The sequence below is a fragment of the Petromyzon marinus genome, chromosome 23, assembly GCF_048934315.1.
Source record: "Petromyzon marinus isolate PM22_M1 ecotype Great Lakes invasive population chromosome 23, UKy_Petmar_22M1.pri1.0, whole genome shotgun sequence".
Classification (NCBI taxonomy): domain Eukaryota; kingdom Metazoa; phylum Chordata; class Hyperoartia; order Petromyzontiformes; family Petromyzontidae; genus Petromyzon; species Petromyzon marinus.
The window spans coordinates 8,650,707-8,676,325 of NC_133689.1; the positions used below are offsets into that span (position 1 = coordinate 8,650,707).

Genomic DNA, 25,619 nt, shown 5'->3' on the forward strand with positions numbered 1-25,619 from the left:
TATTTACGGCCTCCATTTGGCAGAGCAAAATGTGCTCTCAATGTTCTTTTTTCCCCCCATTTCCCCCGGAATAAGAAAAAAAAACGTACCCTGCCACAGAGGGAAATTTTAATCGCGATACTTATATAATGCAATTAGGCATTTTTCTTCGTGGCGGTGGGAAGTTAGCGTTTGTTTTGTGTGCGTGCATTTTCATTCCCATATGTACTAACACTACAAATTGTGCTCACACGAACAGTACAGGCAGCTGCTGTGGTGTCACGGACAACACACTGGACAGACGTCCAGAGCTCTCCGACCCGATTCAATCTCTGGGCGCGGCAGTTGCATCTCTCTCGACGCGTTCAGAGTATGTGGCTGCTGCAAATTGTAAGCCACTTCGGTGAGCTTATCATTTGTGACCAGGTTGCTTCTGAAAAAGAGCTACGTAGCAGGGCCTTACCTGGTAAAATATTGTATGGCTTTTTCAGTTGAAACAATAGGGCACGTTTCTCTGAATCCACCCACCCCTCTCTGCTCTAAATAACAAGCCACTTCTCCTTTGGTTCTTTCGGTAAGATCACGTAGAATGAGAATAAAATAATAAAATAACACAATAAAATTCTCACGACGTTTCGGCCACAACGCAAGCGGCCGTCTTCAGGTGAAAGGTACAGACCTGTCGGGACGACAGAGCTTCAAAAACAAGCCACTTCGTTGAGCTATCGTTTGTGGCCAGCTTGCTTGTATAGCTCATTGGGGCGTTACCTGATGAAATAAAAACAAAATGGATTCGTCGAAACAATCGGACAAATTTATTTGAATCCACCCGCCTCTCTCTGTACTCAGCAGTATAAATGTTTACTAAACCGCAGTTTAGTCGATCGGCAGGCCGCTGAGTGTGGTGGGGTAGAATGTGGGTACTCCCATCTCTGCCAACGCGTCTTGTCAGCGTGGAAGAGAAGGACAAATTCCCTGTAGAGATCCCCCTCGTATGCACGATAGCATGTTGAACTTCTTTCGCACCGTACGCAGTGAACCGTGCTAATCGGAGGCGCGGGGGTGGAGGCTAGCGGAGCCACTTCTGCCTACAGTGGCATTAGCAAGCAACTGCAGGGCTGCGCGTTAACATTTTATTTTTTGTTGACAAACACACGCGGTAAACGAGTCAACGTTTCGCGAGATGGTCTTTTCATAGCACACGAAGAAGGCCCATCGCGCCTAACGTTGCCGATTTTATATATATTTATTTTAAGGCAGAGTTCACGAGTGTGACTTTTGCTTCTAATAATTGTGCGTGTGCCCACTACCAACCCGGCATCCTTCTTCACAGCACATGGCAATGTAAGCGTGGGGCGTTCGTCATTTGCTGTTCACAATTCTTGGGGTCAGACGAAGGCTCAGGACTGTCTCGCTGAAGAACAACGCTTGCGACTTTGCCACAACGTTAGTTTCTCTCACTTTATCGACCCCCAGAGGAATGATGGGCTAAGTCCCCCCCTCCGATCGGAATTTAAACTGAAGAATATATGGAGATTAAAACGCATTTCATAATCCGGAGAAATACTATGCATCACGTCTCATTGACCATATTAACAGATTGACACTTATTGCTCTGTTCTTGAGTATAGCGTAGTATCCAAGATCATAACTGCAATGCGTTTTATCCGGTTAATAAATACGGCAACGAAAATGACAGGTTAACATTGGGTTGGTGGGCATTTTAATACAGGAGTAGTTCGTTAATTTTAGGATATGTTTCTGTCATGTACACGATTACGTTATGCGGTAAACATGTTTTCATTGCTAATCTTACATGACAACGATCAGCAATGAATGATCAATCATCGTGGTAATGTCAATGTAAAAAAAAAAATAAACGTGCATGGTATTTTCTGCAAGATGTAATTTTCATCGGCAGATGTTAATTTGGCGATGACCCCTGCACACAATGACCTAGTTTTGTCAAACGTGTCATGGAATCGTTACAAAAATGTCTCCAAGCAGCCGCCGATAACTGTCTCGTTCGTTTTCCCTGAGAAAGATGGGGTTAGTTATTCTCCGCTGGTTCTCATACTGATCCCTAGGGGGGTTGCAACTGGGTCAAGCCGAATGAGCGTTGTCTTCAATAACATGGAGTTTACATACCTGTCAACCCATACGGTTTACCCCATATCTTTGTACAGGGAAATTGAGTTTTCAGGTCCATACGGCGTACAGCCATTTCAATACGGGCAACATTTTGACTTGTCTTTTTGTTTGTGTTTCCCCCTTGTGATGGGACTTTGTAGGATGAACGTTGAGATTTATAAGGGCACGGGTGACCAATAAGATCTGAATTGGTCTGTAATAACGTGGTCACTGATAAGGCGTTGACAGGTATGAGTCTGGCAGATGCGTATATTGTTTTGAAGGCTACCGAATGTCATAAAGGCTGTCCCAGTGGACCACAGGAGCTTGTGAAAATTTGGAAATTTTTCCTGCTTGCTTTTTGAATGTTCTGGCTTCACGTTGGAATCATGATGCAGCTGTAGAGACAGTGCGTGTGTGGAGACAGTGCGGGTGCAAAGACAGTGCGTGAACTTGCGATCACGAGCGGAAATTACAGACGTTGAGAAATATAATAGAGGGCGAGTTGTCACAACGGGGAATCGCCAGGAACGTTCGGGAACGGGCCGGAGAGTTCGAGAAAGGGGGTGTGGCCAGGGGTGGAGTGAGGGCCACACAGGGGATAAAAGGAGGTGAGGATCAAGGTTCGGGGCTGCCGTGGGATCTGGGTCGTCGCTGTCTTCGCGTCGTCGCTAGCTGCGTGTCATCCCTGGGCCAAAGTCATGTGCGTGAAGCGCCCTAATCAAAATAAAGAAAACCCTCTACAGTTCGTGTTGTCTGAGAGTCATTACACCTGAGTCGTGGGATGGTGACAGACGAGGGGGTGGCGCCTATCAGCAGTGGGTGGGTCTAGTGTTCTGGTTGGGCGTGGTTAAAGCGAAAGTGGGCGAGGCCGGTGGTAGGAGGCAGCTCACCAGATCGCCACGTGTCCTGGTTGAGCACTCGCACGAATGTCGCTCGCCTTGCTTATGGGCTTGCTGGTCTCCAAAACAAACGACGTACGAATAAAGTGTAACTGAAAGAAATATATGTTTCCTGGCTGACCACAACAGAATGAGTTATTTCAACCTATTTAGTGTTTTCCTTGAACCTTGTCAATTGTAATTTCTTATTGGTCACGTGACTTTAATTAATACTTATCATGTTGTTTTTTAGCTTGCTTAAATTAGATTTTCTTACGTTCATATTTCTTATGTTTTTTGATCTTGCGACCCATATTTGTTTTGTTTTATTTTAGTGAATGAGGCGTTATCTCTCATTAGGCTGTTATTTTGGCTAAACTAGAGACGTTTGTATGTATGCGAATGTTGAACTTCTTTCGCACCGTACGTAGCCAACCGTGCTAATCGACGGTGCGGGTGGTGTCCGTTTGATTCAGAGATCCGGGCACTGAGCTGGAATCCACTCATTCCTCGTAGCCACCTGTGATTACACCGGGAGCTGATGGAGAGTGAGTTTATGGTTTCAGCCTGGTTACTAAAAAAAATGTTGGATTATCACTGACTTCAATTCGTCTAAAATTCATGCCAAGAATTCAAAATACTGGTTTGACTGCGATGCGGGTGGGAAACTGCATTATATCAGTGGAAGTGCAACATTCCTTGTGTGGATAAGAGGTCACTTGAATAGCTCAGAGGTGGTTCTGTGACATCGCCTTCTGTGACATCACCTTCTGTGACATCACCTTCTGTGACATCACCTTCTGTGACATCGCCTTTTGCAGGCCGTTCCCCCACATGGGGTGATGGAGTGAGGCTTTCCAGAGTAAATAAAGGGTATTACTATTCCTACGTATTCTTTTTTACTATATTCACTGGATTATTAGACGCATTTTTTTTCTCTGTGTCTTATAATCTGGTTGGCGTGTGTGTGTCCGTCAGTGACCAGACTTGTATAACTTCATTGACCACTTGGCACACGTTTGAGGTGCAAGTCACTTTCCGGAGCATCGTATACAATTGGAGAATATTTCATTTGTAGAATAATCTAGCAGTAGGTGGTAATGGTAAGTAATTATGTACACGTGGGTTAAATATATGGCAAATAGCACAAAGCAGTGATGCTTAGATAAAGGCCGGAAAAAGGCAGGCTCAGGGGTGTGTGGCTTCTGTTTAAGATAACCTAGAGAATGTGCAATTATGTTTTGGGGAGGACCTTAGGTCTGCTGTGGATGAGAAAGAATGTAATTATCTAATTGAAGTTCATGAATCGGCGAGGTCTGCTTCACGTCTCACAGCAAGCGTTGAGAATGCAGTGAGTGTTGATGAGTGATGTTAGTATACAGCTGCAATATTGTGATGTTTGCCTGCCTAAAGCAGTGTCCTTCATTGCAAGGCCCGTGGACTACTGGCGACCTCGGTGGGCCTTTAGTGCAGCCCCTGACGACAATACACAAATGTACAAACACCCCCCCCCCACTCCTCATCATCGCGTTGTAAAACCCTAACGGTTTCAAATGGTGTGGCGGCACTCACACTGATGATGTCTTATCGGCGAAAGTGACACCCCCCCCCCTCCACCCCACGTCTGCCCGCCTCTGAAAATGTGTGAAGAACACTGGCCTAAAGGTCAAGGTGCAAACTCTTTGGTTCTTTCGGTAAAGTCACGTAGGTATAAAATAAAATAAATTCAATCACGACGTTTCGGGAGCAACACAAGCGTCCGTCACCAGGTGGGACAACCACAGCAAGAGACAATTGCTGAAGTGGGCAAAAGGGCTGCCGTGACAAGAGGCTATATGGGTAATAGAGGGGGGGGGGGGTGGGAGCCAGGGAGGAGAGATAGAGAAGGGGGTGTGGGGTAGTGGGAAGATTTAATTTATTTTATTTTCTACCTACGTGACTTTACCAAAAGAACAAAAAGAGTGTGGATTCCTATTGTCAAGAAAACGTCAAGTCCAGGTGCAACCCTGCAATTGTTGCTCACGCCACTGCTGGAGGAACAGCCTCCACGAGAGGGAGCTCGAGAGAGCCTACCTAGACGCTAGTTGACCTCCTCCTTCATGCTGGGCAGACACCTTGTCAGAGGTGTGAGCACCCACACTTTGCCCGACCAAATTCGACCGCTGCAGATCGTTGACTACCCTGTGCTGCCTAAAGATACGTGTGTACGTTAATTCACGGCCGTAATTGTAATATATATTGGTTTGGGACACATCCCCCCCCAATATTCAAATATGCTCAAAATGTTCCACCCCAATATATTGCTATAAAATAATCTCTGCCATTACATACAATGAAACAAGAAAAGGTAAAAAAAAGAAAAAACAGAGCAATGTAATACAATACACTATTAGACATTATTGTAAAAAAATAAGTCCATCCTATGTGTTAGTGAAATTTTTTACTATTTTAGGCAGGAAATAGCAGGAAAATCTTTTTCAAATTTAGATTTTTTTCTGGGGGGGGGGGACCCCTAGACCCCCTGGAAGATTTGGTCCCCCCCAATGTTGACTCCATGGCTACGGCCTTGCATTAATTCACCTCTGAACAACCTCAGAAAGTTAAAACGTTGTGTTGTTGTTGGATATGAGTGTTTCGTGGTTCAGTGTCTAGTTGTTTTGAAACTCACGTGAAGTCGCTGAGTCACCACCCATAAGATCGTGTTTCTAGAGCCTTGGGGTCAGACAACTTCAAACAGCAAGCTTCTATTTATTTCCTAATGTGAAAAAAAAATGTTCTACGTGCAGAGTTCAGTGCGGCAGCCTTGCAACCTATAATTGGCCGTGTCTGATACGTTATTTGTTAAAATATTCATGCTGCTGAGATGAATTCTCACTCGTTTCCAGGTCATGTCTTGCCTGTACATGACAAAGTTGTACTTTTTTAATGAATTCTCCAGCCATGGGGGGATTTATTGAGGCCAACTAATTTGTTGACCTGCACACCGATTCCAAACAGAATGATCAACGTTGACTTTGAAGTGTGACACAGGGAGATCTTCGATGGTCAGTACCGTTACTCTTTTGAATCTCGTTATAAATGGGAAATGTATTCATCACGTAAGGCAACCATCGTTATCTAGCACAGCTACTGGGTTATTCCCTATGCAGTCACTTGGTACGGAATGATTCCCACCCCACCATGATTCATTTAATTGTTACAATTCAGAGTTAAAATATCGTTGTGAATTTAGTGATTTAGTGGCTACGGGGATCACGTGAACCAATCACAATACCATGTATAAAATAAGAAAACTAATAATTTTTGGCACTTTGTTAATACATTGCTGGATGAAAGTCGCCCCGCTCGCCTTAAGAGTCACGAAGGTTGTTTGACCATACTTCACCATACTGGTAGACGCAGGTTGGCGCAGGGCTTGGTAAGGGGAGGAGACACAATGGGTAACATCTACGATTCAGAATGTATTTTTGGGTAATATTTCGTGAGTAAAATGTGTGCCGTAAACCCTCCTCCACCTGACACGGCCCATTTAATGAGGTTGTCACGTGAATAAATGTGCCAATTTATTGCCGCTTCAGCACACCGGTATGTTGGGGAGCAATCCACGCCATTTAACAGTTGGGCACGACGGTTCGCAAGTTACAACCAGCATCATCAGGCAGTTGCTATAGTTGTAAAAAAAAAGTAACGTCCACGTTTGCCATGTTTTTCTGTGCTTCCACGTTAGCCATCGCCGAGACTTCAGCTGAGGTCAATGGATACAGGGTGCAGTGTGTGAAACCAATTTTATGCATTTTAACACGTAGGCTTTCGCGACCAATATTATTCATAATAAAGGTTTTTGGGTTAGATCGCGGGCAATTCGCCAGATGATGCTGGACGTAATTACCAGCGAAACGTCGTACTCAAACTGTAAATGTTGTGGATTCACTCTTGAACACACCGGTGGGCTAAAGTAGTGAATTATTTGTCTTTTGTCAACGTGACACTTTTTTGCTGATTGGCCGTGTTGGGTGGTGGAGGGTTACGACACATTTATAAATAACGCGATCTAACCCAAAAACCTTTATTATGAACAGTTTTATGCATGTTGTCATGCGCGTAGGAACCAGTATTATCGAGCAACAAATCAATGCCCAGGTGTTATACAGGAGCCCGGCTCCGCTTGGCATCTAAAACTTTACAAAGCAGATCCTGCGTCGCGTTACAGCCGCATATGTGCACGATGCACAAGCATAACGCAAATGCACACACAGCAAAGGCAACGTATTAATTGTGTTCTGCGGAGGCTGTACGCACTTTTGTTTTGCCCTCTACGGCTGCGCAAAGAAAAAAAAAACATTAGAACGTTCTCAACAATATCTTATTTCGACAAAATGCATTAGTAAAAAATATATATATCAAATGCATGCAAACATGATACAGGGGGCCGTACGATATTCGAACGAATGGACGCTGCCGACCTTTTTATAGCAGCACATCGAGGCGTATCGACCGACAATTTCACAAAACAGAGTCTCTCTTACCTCGCTTAAACAATCTTGTGCAAAAAAAAAAAAACCCTTCCCACCATTGCAGGGCAAATAAAGCGGTGTTTGCGGTTCCTAACTCTAAGGATAGACTTTCAGTTATTAATAACGAGGGGGTGGGTGACAGCAGCACGCCCGGCCGCCTTTGTCTCCCCAGTGGCAATGTTCACACACCACAGCAGTTACTCGTTTGAGGCTGAGTCGACCTTGGGGAGGCCCAGGAACGGTTAAAATAATCGTCACCGGTGGTGGCCGTGAGCGGGAATCGAACTCGGGTCACAGGGTTCGTAGCGCAGCGCGCTAACCACTACACTACAATGCGTTACGCTTCCACACACACACAGACACACACACAGACACATACACAGCGCGCTAACCACTACACTACAATGCGTTACGCTTCCACACACACACAGATTACACACACACAGACACATACACACACATACACACACAGACACACACACAGCACGCTAACCACTACACTACAATGCGTTACGCTTCCACACACACACAGATTACACACACACAGACACATACACACACATACACACACACAGCACGCTTACCACTACACTACAATGCGTTACGCTTCCACACACACACATACACAGCGCGCTAACCACTACACTACAATGCGTTACGCTTCCACGTGCGCGGGTCACGTGACAGATTTGACGTCACAGCTCACTTGCCGTGCAATAAAAATATGCATTATTGAGATCCCCCCCCAAAAAAAAACAAAAGTGTATTTTTTAAAATTTTTGAATGGTGTACAGTCTGGAAAATTTCCAGTTTGTTGCATGTCGGGAAGTATGCTAACCATTTTGAACAGACACACATAGTCACAACTTTGCCTTTTATATATATGGAGATGGTACGTACCAAAAATGATGTTTAAAACTGAAATTAAGAATATTTTAATCTCATGGCGTGAATTTGCATCATCGGTGTTTTGTATGACTGCGTAAAGTGTTAATAGCTATTTTTATTGTTTTATATTTTTATTATTTTAATGTTTCCCTTCTACGTGACTTTACCGAAAGAACCGAGAACATATAGCTATTTAGGACTGAGGCTAAAAAGTGTGAACCTTATTTTTTTTTATTTTGCACAGGATGGTAACTATTTTGCACAGGATGATAACTTTGAAGCTCAGAGGTCAGTGGTAGAAGCTTCCTTCTCCTCAGGGTCACCCAACAAACCCTTGAACCGGTTTCAGCATATTTTGGGGGTTTTTATAGTTCTATTCCCAATGTCACCGCAGCCTTGTTAGGAGGTGATGTATCAATTCATGACTCTTGCAGAACATCCCCCCCATGTCAGGGATTTTCCAGAGGAAGAATATATCACGGAACTAGTTCTTCTGAGATCCCTTCGAATCACCTCTTATACACATTAAGGGAGGCTGCACTTTACAATTCGCCTTGACAGGATTTCTGAGGTAGTTTTGCGGTATCCGCTTCCGTAGGCCGCTCTCGAACACGAAGCGTTGCGTCTGCCTGCGCGATTTTCGAATGGACACTCTGTCTGATGACGAGACACCATCAACTGTTTAAAACTATACATTTTTGAATTATTTTACCAGGTAAAGCCCACTGAGCTATGTGGCTCTTCATCAGAAGTCACCTGGCTACAAACGATAGCTGAACGAAGTGACGGATTATCATCTGGAAATTTGCGGCAGCCGAATGCTCTAAACGCACGTTGATTCTAAATGTTGGGGGAAACGCCGAAGGAACGGAGAAAAATCCACGCGACCACGGGGAGAACACGCAAAACTGCAAATAAATATGTCGGCATCAGGGTCGGGATCGAACCCACGACCTCCTGCATACCAGGCAGGGAAGACAACATCTCTCCCCCGTGGCGCCCTTACGCTTGATGGCAGAATTCAAATGCAGTTGGGGAGAAAAGGGACAACACAAACAAATGTTGAAACGTCCCCTGGGAACGACGATCGTCGTGTACACCGCAGAGGGCCCTGGGTCATGGAGCTCACAGGTATTCCCTTAATTACAGAGCCATTTGTCGCACCCGGGTATACAAAAATAGCTTCTTAGCTGCCGCGTCATCCACAGGGAAGGCCGGCCGTACAATCGAAGCGTCGTCGACCACTCTTGCACGCAACGAAACAAAAACAAAAAAGCCACTTCAAAGCCATCCGGTGGATTTGGGTGGTGACGCCAAAGAAAGGAACAAAAAAATCCTCGAGGGAGGTGCGGTGAGAAGAGCCCCTGAAATAGCAGTGACCCAGCCCGCGTGCGTACTAATGGACCCACGTGTACACCCCCCCGAAAGACGCGTTCATACCGAGGCCAACGCAGACCCCGCACCACGACAGCTAAAAACGAGCTCAGAAAAGCAATTTCATGCCCGTTCCCGTGTATATATTTCCATGGGGGTGCTGGTCTAGTGTTGGCTCGCTGTATATTTTAAGATTCGGTTCAGAAAATGTTATTTTTTAAAGGGCGTTGGGCACGCGTGGTTAGAGCCCTATGCTGTGAAGCCGGTGAGCTAAGTTTGATCCCCTCCTTCCCCCACCCCGCCACCGCCACCAGTGACCAGCATGGTGAAGTATGGTCAAAAACCCCGTGACTGAGGTGGCGTGAGGAAGCCTTTATAAATATTCTCCCTTGTGGCAGTGGAAACAATGTGTGGTGGGGCAAAGTGTCGGTGCTCCAACCTCTTCCAAGATGTCCAGCCAGCGTGGAAGAGGAGGACAAATTCCGTCTAGAGGGGCTCTCCAGAGCACCCTTAAGAGTGCCGCAGAGTGGAGGCCCTTCAGCCAGCAGTGGCATGAGTAGGCAGCTGTAGGGCTGCACCTTTACCTTATCACTCTTACAATTTTAGGGAGGAGACTTGTTATTGCAGCAATGGATAATTAAATTAAGCTAAACTTTTTATTATTACCTGGTAAGGCCCACTGAGCCCTATGACTCTTTTTCAGAAGCGACCTGTCCACAGATTATAGGTCAACGGAGTGGCGAATCGCGTGGGAATTTTTTTTTTAGCAACGTTTTTAAATGTGGAGGGGAAAAAAAACCAGAGGGCACTGAGAAAAGTCCACGCGACCATGGGGAGAACATGCAAATCCCAAATATACCTGCGTCAGGGTTGGGATCGAACCTACGACCTCCTGCGTACCAAGCAAGGGAGTTAACATCTCGTCACAGCAGCACCCCTTGATTGGGACCATCAAACGAACGACTCATGACAACACCTCCATCCCTGCTTGGATGGCCTACGGCTTATTCAATTATTATTGTAATTATCACGTCCATTATTAGTGCCATTGCTTATGCCAAATTGAAATCCGCGCCTCAACGTTACTTTGTTGAGTGCTGAGAATTATTAGCAGATTCAGAGGATGATTCATGATTATTTTATTTTGGGTATCATGTCAAAAAATAGTTTGAACCATAACCCTCCACCGCCCGACAGAGCCAATCAAATCAAGTTATCACATTCGCAATTCAGTGTTTTCAGAAATCCGGAGAAATGTTGAGAAGCGAGCAACAATTTTCGATGATTTTTGTTTCCGAAGTTTCACTGGAGATTGCATCCAGCATCATCAGTTGCCAAACTAAAGCCCAGCTTTCATTGCGCATCACGGTGATCTAATCGAAACGAAACTAAATTATGAATCATAATATTGGTCATGAAAGCCTTCGTGTGAATGAAGATTCAGAGAATGTCCCTTCAGCCACCGAGCTCCTCGAACCTTGAATAATCTGGCATCTTGAGTTCGATGGCAAGCAAGATATAAATTCATTGGAAATGCTGAGTGCAAATTATTTTAAATATCGCTATTACCTCAACTGCTGTGTCATTTTTTCACCTACTCTAAAGGTTTTACTTGGATTAAAATTCCTTGAATAAGGTCTCTAGGTCAAGTATTAAATACTGTACATATTTTAAAAAGTGACATTCATTCCAATAACTGATTTTAAAATGTTTTTAAGAATGATTTAACATATATACAACCCTTCAAAAACATATCCTACACATGAACAGAATAAAACCAAATATGCAATTGAGTTTTTTTTGTTATAAATTAAATGCATATTTGGATGTGGTGAATACATTTATATTTAAAATAAACTGTAGGTGACTGTGACAGCGTATTCCATCCAATTACAGATGGTTATAATGAGAAGGCTACTGTGAAAATATCTCATAAATCACATAACGTAGCACCGGTGGTGACTGTTAAATAAACACCATTGCGTTTTGGAAAGTGGTACATCGCATAGCAATATGTAAATGATACATTATCTTACGCTATTACCCAACAATATTATCTAACAATATTTTTTGCTCCAATCAAATAATCTGGATTCGTTCGCCTGCTCCTTATATGCAGTACTTGTAAAATAACTACTGAAATAGCTTAAGAGTTTTATTGACGGCACTTCACATTTCATTTTCAATGTTGTGAAATTCCCTTTCATTCATGCATTTTGCCCTCTAACCCAGGTCTCCCACCAAAGGGCTCTCACCCAGGGAGGTACATTGCCGTCAAAGGCACACTTGAGCTACGTTGTTCACTTCATGACATTGGGCATGCCCGGCCACGAGAATTAAATACGTAATTCAGTGCTGCTGCTGTTGTGTTAGCAGTGGTGCACAAGCACAATTAACAAAACAACTCAACACGTTCATCAATAATAACAGTGGCCTTTAAATAAGCGGCCGGGGAATTGCGGGGGGTGGGGGGGGGGGAGTGTAAATTTCAGGCAATGGGTCTTCTTTCAGAGCACCTTAGAATTGCATTACCTTCCCTCGAAACTCTCGGGCATCACAGAGACACATGTGTCTGCGTACAGGGAAACGTGTTCTTTAAAGTTAAAGTGATTGTCTGCTCAAATGACCATTGAAACCGTGCTCCCCTCCTGTTTATTGCAGCCCTGAGCTAATAATGGAAATTCCACGATCTTATGGCCAGAGTCAGTCGATCCATAGGACAACAACTGTTGACTTCCCCACAAATTGGTACTCATTCCATCGACCTCAAAGGAATGATGGGTTAAGTCAACTCCTTCTGAATTGTGAGCCACTCACTATCTGCCGCTGAGCCACTGGACCGGTTGCAGTCGTCACCGTAGTTGTTGCAAAGCGTGTAACAGATCAGCATCTGTCTTGCTGAATCGTCACAATCTGTGGTCACAATCTGCTCCAAGAATCAGTCGCATTGTCAAAACTAAATGATAAACGTTGATTTTTTTTTATTTTACAAGCTAAGTTCCACTGGGCTATGTAGCACTCTTTTTTTAGAAGCGATCTGGCCACAATTGATAGCTCAACGAAGTGGCTTATCACGTGGAAACTTTGAGCGGCCAATCCCCTAAACGCTTGCTTCTCAAAGTGGAGGGAAAAACCGGAGGGACCCGAAGAAAACTGCACGCGACGGCGGGGAGAACATGGCAAACTCCAAATATCCAGGCGTCAGGTCGGGATTGAACCCACAACCTCCTATGTACCAGGCGAGGTAGTTAACATTACGCGACCATGGTGCCTCTGATGTTTACCTTTCGTCTTCTATTTAATTCAGCGTCTAGTATTTGTGTGGTTGTGCTCACGCCATGAGCCTCAATTTAGCTCGAGCACACCATTTACGATACATATAATTGGGGCTCTCACACACACGCACAATTCTATATTTGGATCGAGAGCCTTAGGAATAAATGTTATTTCTCCAGACTGTGAAATGCCTACCGCGTAGACGTATTGGTACGGGGGAAAATGGCACGTGACAAAATTACCCAGAATGCTAAGCAGGGTGCATCACGGTAAATACGGAACGTTGGCCCAACAACGTTGGTCGTCCAGCGGGTTCCAACCGCATGCCAACGTTGGCCCAACGTTGTATATTTGCTGCTCGGAAAAGTGCTTGGACGGGTGACCATCGTCATGGACAAAAGTGAGGCGCAGTGGGAGTCGTGAGCAGCAGAAGACGGTGCAGCAAAACCCACGTTTGTTCCCCACTCCCTGCCCCACCTCCACCACCTTCACCAACCAGCACGGTGAAGTATGATCAGATCTCTCTCACGGTCCCCAAGATGGGGGGGGGGGAGAGGTCCCTCCCTCATCCAGCTGTGGATTTTGAAAGATAAATATGGGCTGTGCTTGTACACGGGAGCATGGTAGGCCCTTCCTAGCCTTAAGGGGCACCGTTGTGTGTCAGCCTGAGCGCTTGTGCTGTGCGGGGGTTGTGGGCCGTTTCGCCTCGTGTCATTCGACTGCGTGGGCGTGATGGGTTGTCGTGTTCAACGACAGCAGGGAGGCCTGCTGCACCTTTCCTATTCACATCGAGGAGCGTCAATCGTCACGCGAACTGCGGTCACGATAGCGAGGTGTCCCATATTAGGAGGCCGCCGGGAGCGGTGAACGTTTTGTTGAATTGAAAAACAAAGCGCGTTCCCGTCACAGGGCGCCTTACGTAGCTTTTGTTCACTCCAACGACGCCGTTCGCGTGAGACCATGCCAACCCAGCTGAGTCATCCAATGGGCGGCGGGCTGAGGGGATGGGTGAAATGGCCCGCAGGAGCCACGCACTTTTAAATCTCAGTTGAAAACTCATTTCTCCTCGAGCGCGCTTTTTGTGTTTAAGTTTGTTGTCCTTCCCCAGTGCCTGCTTATTAGCGCGGTTTTCTATGTACGGTGCGAAGTGAGTTCCACATACATACATAGCACCCTTTAGATCTGTCCGTAGAGAGAGAGAAAAAAAAAACGAAATCCACTGATCCAGGTAGCTTTTGAAGCGATTGCCTTTCACGAGCCTAATTAAAACAATGGGCATCGTTGTTCACGCAGGGCACTTTCTCGTTATAATTGCCACTTCACGCAGCCTGCGTGATAAAACGTAGCACCTCGAAATAGCATGGCCATCAGAAAGTAGCACATACCCCCCGGGGAAAGTGTGTGTGTGTGTGCTCGTGAGCCTGTGGTGCAGCGTTTCTTTGCGTAGGTGTGATAAGTCACAGTGATTTCCTTGCTGGAATGGGCATTAAGGTATTGGTCCTCACTCTCCCGTTTACAGTATTGAGCCAGCGGTCGAAATTTGTCATCCCCATAGCAAGGGGCTAGTATTTATATAATATATACACAATTGCTGTTTATTTTTTCCACAACTTGCTAATCATTTTTTATCAACCACAGAGGGATGATGGGCTGAGTCAAACCCCTACCATGATTTAAACTCACAACCTGCTGGTTGGTCAAATCGGCTGATGGTGTATATGCTCAAGCACTCTTTTGTTTATTTCATATTTGGTACCCACAACCTATCACATCAATACATAATAATAAATGCTGTATATTCTTTGTTCTTTCGGTAAAGTCACGTGACTTTACCGAAAGCTTTAAATCAAAATAAATGCTGTGTTATTTTCATTGTGCCATTGAAAAGGAAATATGAGATGTGTTATTTAAGAGTGACATCGAATGCTCATTATGGGGCCCAAGTGGACCAGAATAGATTCATGGGGTACTGATTGATGGGTTAGACTATAAGGTAAAGGTGCAGCCCTGAAATTGCTTCCCTACACCACTGCTGGCAGAAGGAACATCACTAGAGGAAGCTAAGGAGTGTATCTGGTCTCCTCTTGCACGCTGACCAGACGTGTTGGAAGAGGTACCCACACTTGAACCCACCACACGCAACCCACCAATAGACCCAACTGTTGTTGTTGTTGTTGGTCTATAGGCGCCACGATAGCGAGATGTTAACTACCTCGCCCGGTATACAGCAGGGTGTGGGTTCGATCCCGACCCTGATGCCTGTTTCTTGCCAGAATTGATGAAGCGCGTTGTTGTAATCACCAACAAACATGTCGTTAACTCAAATTGCAAAAGTCGTGGGTTTACTCTCCAACACACCGGTGTGCTGATGGGAGTCACTGAGAGCCACGTTTATTCACGTGACAAACCTCACTAATTGGCTGTGTCGGGTCGGGGTTGGTTTACGCCACATTTGCATTTACGCGACCTGACGCAATTTATTTTTTTATTTCATGAAACCGATTCATGCAGTTACTGATATCGCAGAAAACGAAACCGATTTTAACGACCCTACTCGAGACGTCAAATACTACACTTTGCAGCAACAAAAGATTGTTACAAGTCCCAATGGAAAGTTACAGAGCACTGCATTGGTGGTATGTCGAGAGGTTAGTGCGTCAGAACACCGTTGGGTTTGCCGGCTTTCCCTCCCTTCACTGTGAGAAGACAGCCAGGTAAATTATCGTTGAACATTGAAATGTGTGTCAATGTAAATGCCTAATACAGGTTTTTTTTTGGGAGGATTAGATCGCGTAAATATATAAATGTGTCGTTAAAACCCACCACCACCCGACACAGCCAACGAGTAAGGTTTGTCACGTAAACAGAACGTGACCAATTCGTTGCGAGTACAGCACATACCGGTGCGTTGGAGAGTAAATCCACAACATTTACAATCTGAGTACGACGTTTCGCCAGTAATTACAACTAGCTTCATCAGGCGAGGTTATTTATGCGTTCAGCAAATGCAGCGTGAATGCAACTTCTTTGACAAACGGACACGCCTCAAAACATTTGACCACTCGTACAGCTGTGCTTTTCCCTCAATAGTTGTAATTACGTGTAATATTTGTCTGGAAAAGCCAATAGTTAAGTAATTCAACTACGCTACTGCCCTTGAGGATTTGCAGGTCTACAGTTATTAATTGTTCGATGATGATGATGATGCTGCTGCGTTGGCTGTGGCGCGCAACCACGGATAACACAAACATCGACGCATTCGGCAATGACGCTTCTCTTACAAGGAAAAAAAAAACAATATATAATACTCTTTGGTTCTTTCGGTAAAGTCACGTAGGTATAAAATAAATTAAATCACGACGTTTCGGGCGCAACACAAGTGCCCGTCATCAGGTGTGGAAACAACCCCAGCAATAAACAAATTGCTGAAATGGGCAAAAGGAGGCTGCTTGTGACACGGGGCTATATATATACGTAAGAGGAGCCAGGGGGGGGAGAGATAGAGGGGGTGTGGGATAGGGGGAGTTGCGAAGTGCAAGCGCCAACCCGTGCCCGAGCACAAGACAATGAGAAGTCCAGCATGAATATATAATAGGCAACGTTTGGGTCAATAGCTCTTCTTAATAGCATGCGATGTTCATAGCACACATGTGCCCAAAAGGTCACAGTTTAAAATATATATATATTCCCTTTCAATACCACAATGCTATTGTCGAATGTGTTTAGTTTTGTTGTTGTTGTTGTTGCGACAGTTGTTAATGGTTAAGCAAGTTTAATGCACATCTCATTTTCGTCGGGGTGTGAACTAAGCGAGCGTTTGTCTGCAAGGCAAGATTGCTGGGGTATTCAACGCAGCCCTTCAAGTGCCCTAAATGTTGTGGGAATGCTTGAAACGTTGTTTTCAGTCGAGTGGGTATCTGATAATCAAAATAAATTATTAGGGTAAGGGGAAACTACATTTTTTGCAAGTTATGAATTCCCATTAGGATACGTGAGCGTTAATACAACGTTAATTACAATACAATTTTTGCCGCACAGGTTCGGCACTTGTAAAATAGCATCTGTAAGAACCATGATATTGCCGAGGGTATTTTATTCAGCTTAAAGTATCATAGAAGATCTTAATACGTTTGATTGTACCCTGTTCCTCCTCAATTTTTTTTGTTTTTGCAGTATACACTATTTCAATTTGCAGCATCGGAACGTGTTGGTAGTTCCAATGCATCAGTTAGAATGCGTTCGACCCAGATCTCGCTTGAAAAAATATGCCTCTGGTCTCAATGAGCTCTTACCTGATCCAAGATTAAGTTAATGCATTGTACGCATTTATTTATCAGGCACAAAAATAAGATGCAATCATGAAGATAATTATTACAGACACCCAAAGTAAATGTCTTGGGTATGTAATGAGAAGGACAAGATTCTGAATATTAATTGTTTTCGACTGGGAAAATTATGGGTACAAGGTAACTGGGGAAGACGGGGAATCGAGTTGCGTATGCAATTTGAACAATTTGATGCAACTGGGAGGAGCATCTAAAGAAAGTTCTTGAGTAAATATCATGGCTAGAGCTAAATGGAAGGAAAGCCATGAAAGCCGACATCTTTAAGAAAGGACTTGGCACACACAGAGAAAGAGCGATGTATCCATGAATTAAATAATGTGTCAAATATTATAGTTTTGTATATAATTTTAAATATTTTCAAACAACATGGCCATTACTAACACGTTCCACTGATCATCATTGTTTCATTTCACCACAAAAGCCATTGACAGATAGCGGAGAATGCCTCTCTCGTCTGTGGTTATGTAGAGGGGGCAATATTGCAGATCCTATTTCCCTGCGGGGCTATCCACGAATTCACTCCCTTTATCTGTGGGAAAGATGTAGTGGAAAATAACCAAAATATTTGAAAGAATGGGGCCACTCAGGAATTTTCATGGACCAAATAGCTATTGCGGACAATATAAGTCACGTGTAATAGGGTAGCAGATAAGAGGAGTTGTGCCCAGTATATAAATGAAATTAGCTCATGGTCAGTGAATTACAATGCCCTCTAACAAATATTAAATCACACAAAAGACACATATCCCCCGTATAGTCTTAACAGCCTGTTGCGGCAAAGTGCTTTTAGCGAGTACCTATGAAGGCCGGCATGGCAAACGAGGGGATGGGTGGCCAGCACCCACACCCAGCCGTCTTTATCACATCAGGTACTCATTTGAGGCTAGGAGAGGCCCAGGACTGGTTAAAACATTCGCCAATGTCATTGCTCATGGGCAGGAATCGAACTCGGGTCGCCGTGTCCGTAGCACGTCGCGGTAACCGCTGCACTGACACACGCACCCTACACATTTGTTTTTGTATTCGTAACAATTTAGCACCTGAGCTGTGCATATGTCTTGTTTTCTGCACACGCCTAACAATAGTGAAACGCTAACGAAAGGTTTTCGAACTCGTGTGGCTCAACGCAGCCCTGCGCCGCACGCATTCATTGCCCCGGCGGTATTTTCAACCGTAAAACCTTTTTTTTTGTTTTGTTTCACCCGCTACGGCTGTAATCGCTCACCTCCTACGAACAGATGCGACTCTGCCGCGTCCGGGGCGAACCGTCTTCGGCGTTGCTGTGTTTCACCGTTTGGTAATTGTATTTCGGGAGTGGTGATTCTGAGCAACCCCTTTTTTTAAATCAGAAGTCGACACCCTTAAGGCCAACTTAGAGCGTGACTAATTTTGTTGGATGATAACCCTAATGTAGACAGCAGAGCAACTCCGCACGTTCATCATCAATAACATCGTGGCCTTGACGGGAGACGTTTCTGGATTTTTAACACTGCTTTTGATACATCACAACATTACTTCTGTACAAATCTTGACTTAAAGCTTTCGTGTACTGCAGGAATTCATATTTTATGGTTCTTCCGGTAAAGTCACGTAGATAGAAAAAAATAATAAAAATGATGAAAAAAAAACCACGACGTTTCGATCGCAACACGAGCAATCGTCCTCAGGTGAACAAATACAGCAGGCGGACTGCTGAGGCAGCAAGAAATGTAGCGAGAGAGCTCCTGCGGCCAAAGGCAGTGCCACTGCAGACAAAGGTTGTATATGTTTGGAGTGGGTGTGGCTAGAGATGTGTTGCAATCGAAACGTCGTGGTTTTTTAAAAATCATTTTTTAAATTATTTTTCTATCTACGTGACTTTTACCGAAAGAACCAAAGAATATTCTTACGCACATTTAAATTACGTGTACATGTAATTGACGCGTGATGCATTTAATTAACACTTGAATTTAATGAAGGGGTAAAATATATATTTAAAAAAATCACAGTAAAAGTGTGGGTAACAGTAAAACAAGAATCTAAACCCTGCAGTTTAAACTGGCAAAGTTTCTGATTGCTATGTGCTTCATTGCTGTACTTTATTTTAATTTAATTTTGTTTTTTGCGGGAACAACGTTTCTGGTCAGAACGTTTTGTTTTTCTTTTAAATAGTTCCAAATAAGTATTCACGTATTTTGTTGGGGTTTTTATTTTTGGGTCGCATTTGCAACTTACCCAAAAATCCCGGCATAATCGTGTCTGGTTTCTTGAGGTTTTTTGCATTCGCGTGAATACAAAAATTTAAGAGGCACAAATGTATCTCTAATCGTAGCTTTACATTTCCTTCGTGTGAAGCATACTCTCGTTTTGGTTTCACACCATCCGCAGGAATTTATCCTTCGTGGATTTGCCGTACTAATCACACATGCGGCCCATTTTGACGAGGTGCATTTCAACAATCCTGCAACAAACTTTCCTCGGGGCGTCTCCATCACTCTGGGGCCAATTGATAAGTTTATTTTCTTCTAGTTCCATCAAAAGCGAACCCGTAATTGTGTTGCAAACTACTGTGTGCGAATGCTGTTGCGGTCAAAGCCCAGGCTGGATGCTGCTCCATTCTCCCAGGGAGGGGGTTTCCATCGAGAGCCTCTCCTTCATGCTGGTGTTTTGTTGCTTAACTGTCAGTCAGCTGTCAGCCCAGCCCATGTGCAGGACATTTTTTGTTTATTGTTAATAGCTTTTGTCCAAGCCGTTATTTATTTCTCCCACTGATGTAATACACTGCATGGTGTTTCTAGATACGCACACACGCATGCAAATAAACAAGCATCGCACGCATAGCCTTGCAGATTGTCCGGGAAAGTGCTGTTCGTGAGCGCCTGTTGAGGCCGAAGAGGCACATGAAAGGGTCATGTGGTTGAAACCACACCCGGCTTGCCTTCGTCTCCACGATCTTTACACGCCTCACCAGGCACCCATTCACGTCTGAGTCGATGCTGGAGATGCCCAGGACAACAGTGAGTCGCTGCAGTGTCTTCTCGCAGCGCGTGTGTTAAGCAGGCCAGTCCGGGACCGGTTGAAACTTTAATAGGTCTCATCGGCGCAATGCGGCCAGTGAAAACAATTGCACTTCGATTTCCAGGCATTGCAGGCATTGCTCGCGACGCGTTCCACAATGGTGCTCGTTCAGCGCGGTACGGGAAAGCTGTAGAGCACGTGTCGCATGGCGTCATGGCAGATTGCGGTCCGTAATAAATACACGAGCACGCAAGCATCTGTTCTCATCTAAATCTCATGCGAGCTGTATCGATGTATGTATAACACGTAGGATTTTTTGGGTTTGATCACGTGAATATAAACGTGTCGTATAAAACCCGCCACCACCCCGCAAAGCGAATTATTAATGTTTGTCACGTATTACTACTGCAGCACACCGGTGTATTGGAGAGAAACTATCGTGGGTTTGCTGCATCGGGTAGTGACGGGTTTAACGACACATTTATATTTACGTGATCTAACCCAAAAACATCTGTTATGGATCCATGCATGTATGTTGAACTTCTTCTTTGGTTCTTTCGGTAAGGTCAAGCTCTGTCGTCCCGACAGGTCTGTTCCTTTCACCTGAAGACGGCCGCTTGCGTTGTGGCCGAAACGTCGTGAGAATTTTATCGTGTTATTCTATTGTTTTATTCACATTCTACGTGGTGACTTTACCGAAAGGACCAAAGAAGATGAATCCTTGCAGTCACGAAAGCTTTAAATCGAAATATGTTGAACTTCTTTCGCGCCGTACGTAGCCAACCGTGCTCGTTGGAGGTGCGCATTGTACGAGCCGGACCAAGCGCGGTAGAACGCGGACACGTCAACAGGGCCCCGTGGCGGAGCAGAGCCCTCCGGGCTAGTAGCGTCACGCCGTCTCTCTCTCTCTCTCTCTGTCCGTCTGTCCCACCTGCCTGCAGGCGTCTGCACCAGCAGTTCGAGAGCTACAAGGAGCAGATCAAGAAGATCGGCGACGAGACCCGCAAGCAGGCGTCCGACACCAAGGACGATGCCCCAACCTGCGGCATCTGCCTCAAGACCAAGTTCGCCGATGGCTGTGGCCACCTGTGCTCTTACTGCCAGACGAAGTTTTGTGCCCGCTGCGGAGGAAGGGTCACCCTCCGCTCCAACAAAGTAACATCCTTTGTTCCTCCGTCTGTGTTGTGCGTGGTTGTTGTTTGTTTGTGTTGTTGTTGTTGTTGTTTTTAACAGGGATCCGGTTTGCCTATTGCGACATTTGTTCTTCTCCCCAGTCAGGAGTCTGTGGATTCCTTGGCTGCTGTAAAAAGCCAAAACTCAAAAGTGAATAATGAAAAAAATGGGCCCTAGTAAAACTCCAGCAGTGAGGTTAGGGGTTGGGCTAGGAGGATCAGTGCGAGATTTCATTCCATTGAATGTTGAAATTACTGTGCACCGTACGTAGCCAACCGTGCTAATCGCAGGTGCATATTCGGCCAACAAATATATTATTTGGCATAAACATTTGTCTCCTTGTTGAAGACGATGTTAACTGTGAGCTACGTGACGAAAACATATCTAATTTATCGCGACGATAATTGGAACATTTGGTGGTATAATCACCCCCGTGATGCGACTGCTGGCAAGCATGTGTTATTATAACAAAAGAAAAGGCATGCTCTGAAATCAAAAGAAGTGCACATTTGCAGGGGAATATTGAAATAATTATGCTAGCCGATCAATCGTGTTTTTTTTTTAAATTTCGAAGAAGGTGCGAGTCCATTGACCACGATGGAAGTTTTACAAAGTGCAATTGTGGAGGCGCGGTATTAGTTCACTTAAATTACGTATTTGCAGGAAATTGTCTGATTTTGGATTTTGCCCCACGAAACCAGCAACCGTCTATTCCCAATTATGTTCACAGGAACTTTAAAGTGCAAATTATTCCCCGAACTTTAGCAGGCGGTGATTAATTTCCAAGCGTTCTTGCAAATAGGCCATCCAGCTAACCTAAGCATTCACGAAAAAATACGCGTGCCGTATTTGTCGTACGGAACTTCTTAAGTGATACATGCGTATTCCACCAAAGCATGTATCATTTAATGTGACCTTTAGTATTTGCTAATCACCCCCTTAATACTCCAGCACTAAGCAATTAAACATGCTAAATAAGCACACTAAAGTTGAGCGATTTCTGTTTTATGTCTCCATCAAATTGCACGCCATTGCTGTGTTTACTTGAGCATGTCATCGTTGATCCATAATTACGTGCTCACTGCCAGTTTGGGGGTTGGCACGTGGTATGTTGTGCATTAGTGTGTCCCGGTTTGAGGACGAGCATTAACGAAATAAAGTCATAAAAAAAAATATCTTACTAATATAATGAGCCAAGAATGTCTGTGTGTCACGCGCGTGACGTCACTCCACGTCGACCAGCCACCCCTCATTAATAATCATGACTAGGTGGTGGTCATCCACATGGAACCCGCCGCCCCCCCGTCATTAATAATCATGAACGGGTGACGTCACTCCGCATGAAGGTGGTGGAGCGGAAACGAAAGTTTGTTTACGCGCAAACTAGCTTTCATTTTCACCTTTCTTTATGGAAAGTAAAGCTAGTAAAGAAATAGACGCAGCAACTAATATAACGAGCCATTCAAGGCTGCGTGTGTGTGTGTGTGTCCCGCGCATGACGTCACTCCACATGCGCCCCCAACCACCCTCATTATTAGTAATGTGTGCCTGGATTTTTTTGACTAACGCAGAAGGTCGAGCGGCTATGATTCATTTTTTATGCCAATTCTCTTTCGATTTTACGTATTTTTATAGAAAGTTAAGGCAATAAATAATACTAGCTTTATTTATTTCTTCGGCACGTCCAACAAAAGGTAAGTCTACTTTACGCTTCCAAATTATGCTACAATAAACATTTATCTGCTACTTTGCAGATGTATCTAATTCCAATTGTTTTCAGCCAATTGCGTGTGTGTGAGCCATCTGGTAGTGTAGCAGTTAGGGGAGTGGTACGAACCCAGCGACCCGGGTTCGATGCCCACTCACGGTTAACACCAGTGACGATTATCTGAACTGGTCCTGGGCCTCACTTAGATTGACACAGCGTCAAATGAGTGCCTGGTGTGTAAACATCACCACTAGGGAGACAAAGGCGGCCGGGCGTGGTGCTGGCCACCCACCCCACCGTGTGCCGTGCCGGCCTTCATAGGTGCTTGCTAACAGCACTTGCCCCATTAGTCTGTTAAGGCTACACGGGGGATCTTTGTCATTGATCTGTCTGGTGAGTTATTCATGCATTCCTACCATATGTGTGGGTGTTCTTCGGGTACTTTGTTGTCCTCCAACATGGAAAAAAAAACCTCATAAATGCAATGGCAACTCTGGAGATAAAAGGGTGTGTGACTATGAAACCATCCTGGGTAAATGTACAATTATAATAAACTGCATTCTCCAATCAATTTATAACTGGCGTAAAAATGGAGCTCCGCATTTTGAACTACAGCACCTCTTCATGGGTACAATATTTTTTGTTTGATTACGTGAATTAAATAATTACAAATTGTAACTTTGGTTTTAATGTTTCCTTTGAAATTTATTTAAATGACGCACGCACAACACGTTCACCATTTCGTGCGTTCAGGTGTTAATGTATTTATATTTTACATAAAACGAATGCGGTGTCGCGCACTATTTTCAAGCTGTTTTCGCAATTTGTACAAATCTTTAGGCTTGAAGCTGGGCCCCAACCAGTTGAGGGTCAGTGTGGTGTAATTCACCGTGCACAGATGGCGCCGGAGTGGGGAGATGTTATCTCCCTCGCCTGGTACACAGAAGGTCGTAGGTTCGATCCTGACCCTAATGTCTGGAGTTTGCATGTTCTCTCCATGTTTTTTTTTCCCTCCGGCTCCTCCGGTACCCCCCCCCCCCCACACACACACACATTTAGAAACAAGCGTTTGGAGTATTTGGCTGCTATAAATTTCCACGCGATAAGCCGCTTCGTTGAGCTATCATTTGTGACCAGCTCGCTTCTGAAAAAAATAGCTGTATAGCTCAGTGGGTTTTACCTGGTAAAACAAAAAAAAAACGTTGTTTGGTTTAGTTCAATTATAGTCGTGTATCAGATGCCAACTTGAGCAACGGATTCTGGCCTTGTGACCGCGTTGTTGTTATGTTTGTGGCTGAACTGAACTTCACCGGTCCTCTCTGTTTCCCTTCCTCCCCTCCTCCTTTCCTCTGCTTTGCTTGGACGCTTACTGCTTGGACACAGGAGGATAAAGTGGTTGGCATTGTCTCTTCTTCCTACTCTCGTTGCTCTCTTCACGCTGTTCACGTATAGGACCAATGATTTGCACCATGGGGAAAAAAAAAAATATCCACCGAATGTCCGATTACTTAAAACACCACAAAAATACCGGCCCGTTTTTATTTTATTTATTATTAAAATATTCATTGCTTGTAAAAAGTGTTGCTACGACAGTTTCAGTCAAGTTATTTTTCCCGTGCATTTATTTGTAATTGTATTTCATTGGCTGATGGCTCATTGGTTAACGGCTTATTTCGTTTCATTGGATTATTGCTAGAAGTACATTGGTGTACTTGTTATTTTTATTATTTTCCTCGTGTCGCATTGTGTTATTGTTTAATGTGCCGTGTTTGCGTTAAATCCTACTCTCTTTCTGCCCAATCAAAGAGAGAAGATAAGCGTAAGAATGTAACTCACAAAAAGAAGCCGGGTATTTCTCTTGAGGGGGCAAACGTCTGTGCCTTGTACGTGTTAAGTTAGGAGGCAAAACTGGCATTACAAAATCAACGGTGACCATCTCACGTCCAAAAATTACTCCTTAGTCGTGTTTGGTAGATTTCGTTTCTAGTACAGCTGAATTATTTCGTAAATATATCTTACCACTCTACAACAAAATATGTATGCTGGCTGCCTGCTGGCTGGGATCATCTCCACCCCAACAATAACTATGTTGTTAGTGGCTGCGGGCCGTTGCGACAAATACACATTGAGTTGAAACGGTGGAAGAAGTTCAGAAGACAATCATCATAATAAAGGATAGTGACACCAAAGAGATGGGAGTAATGAATGCAGAAGACTGGCGCGGCTGGGGCACCACGGTGTCGAGATGTTAACTACCTCACCTGGTTTGCAGGAGGTCGTGGGTTTGATCCCAACCATGATTCTTGTATATTTAGAGTTTGCATTTTTATTTTAGCAGGTGAGGCCCACTGAG

General features: G+C 44.5%; 1 protein-coding gene across 15 annotated transcripts in view; it reads left to right on the forward strand.

Annotated features, from left to right (window-relative positions):
• Nucleotides 1–25,619, forward strand: part of LOC116945264 (regulating synaptic membrane exocytosis protein 2-like) — a 264,074-nt gene that overhangs the window by 70,091 nt on the left and 168,364 nt on the right. For 14 of the 15 annotated variants that reach the window (XM_076069014.1, XM_076069015.1, XM_032959632.2 and 11 more), the window contains exons 2-3: nt 21,327–21,540; nt 24,650–24,661. In XM_076069014.1, coding sequence (XP_075925129.1) covers nt 21,327–21,540; nt 24,650–24,661 — 226 coding nt within the window. The remainder of the gene's footprint in view (nt 1–21,326; nt 21,541–24,649; nt 24,662–25,619) is intronic. The other variant, XM_076069007.1, reaches the window with a different exon arrangement.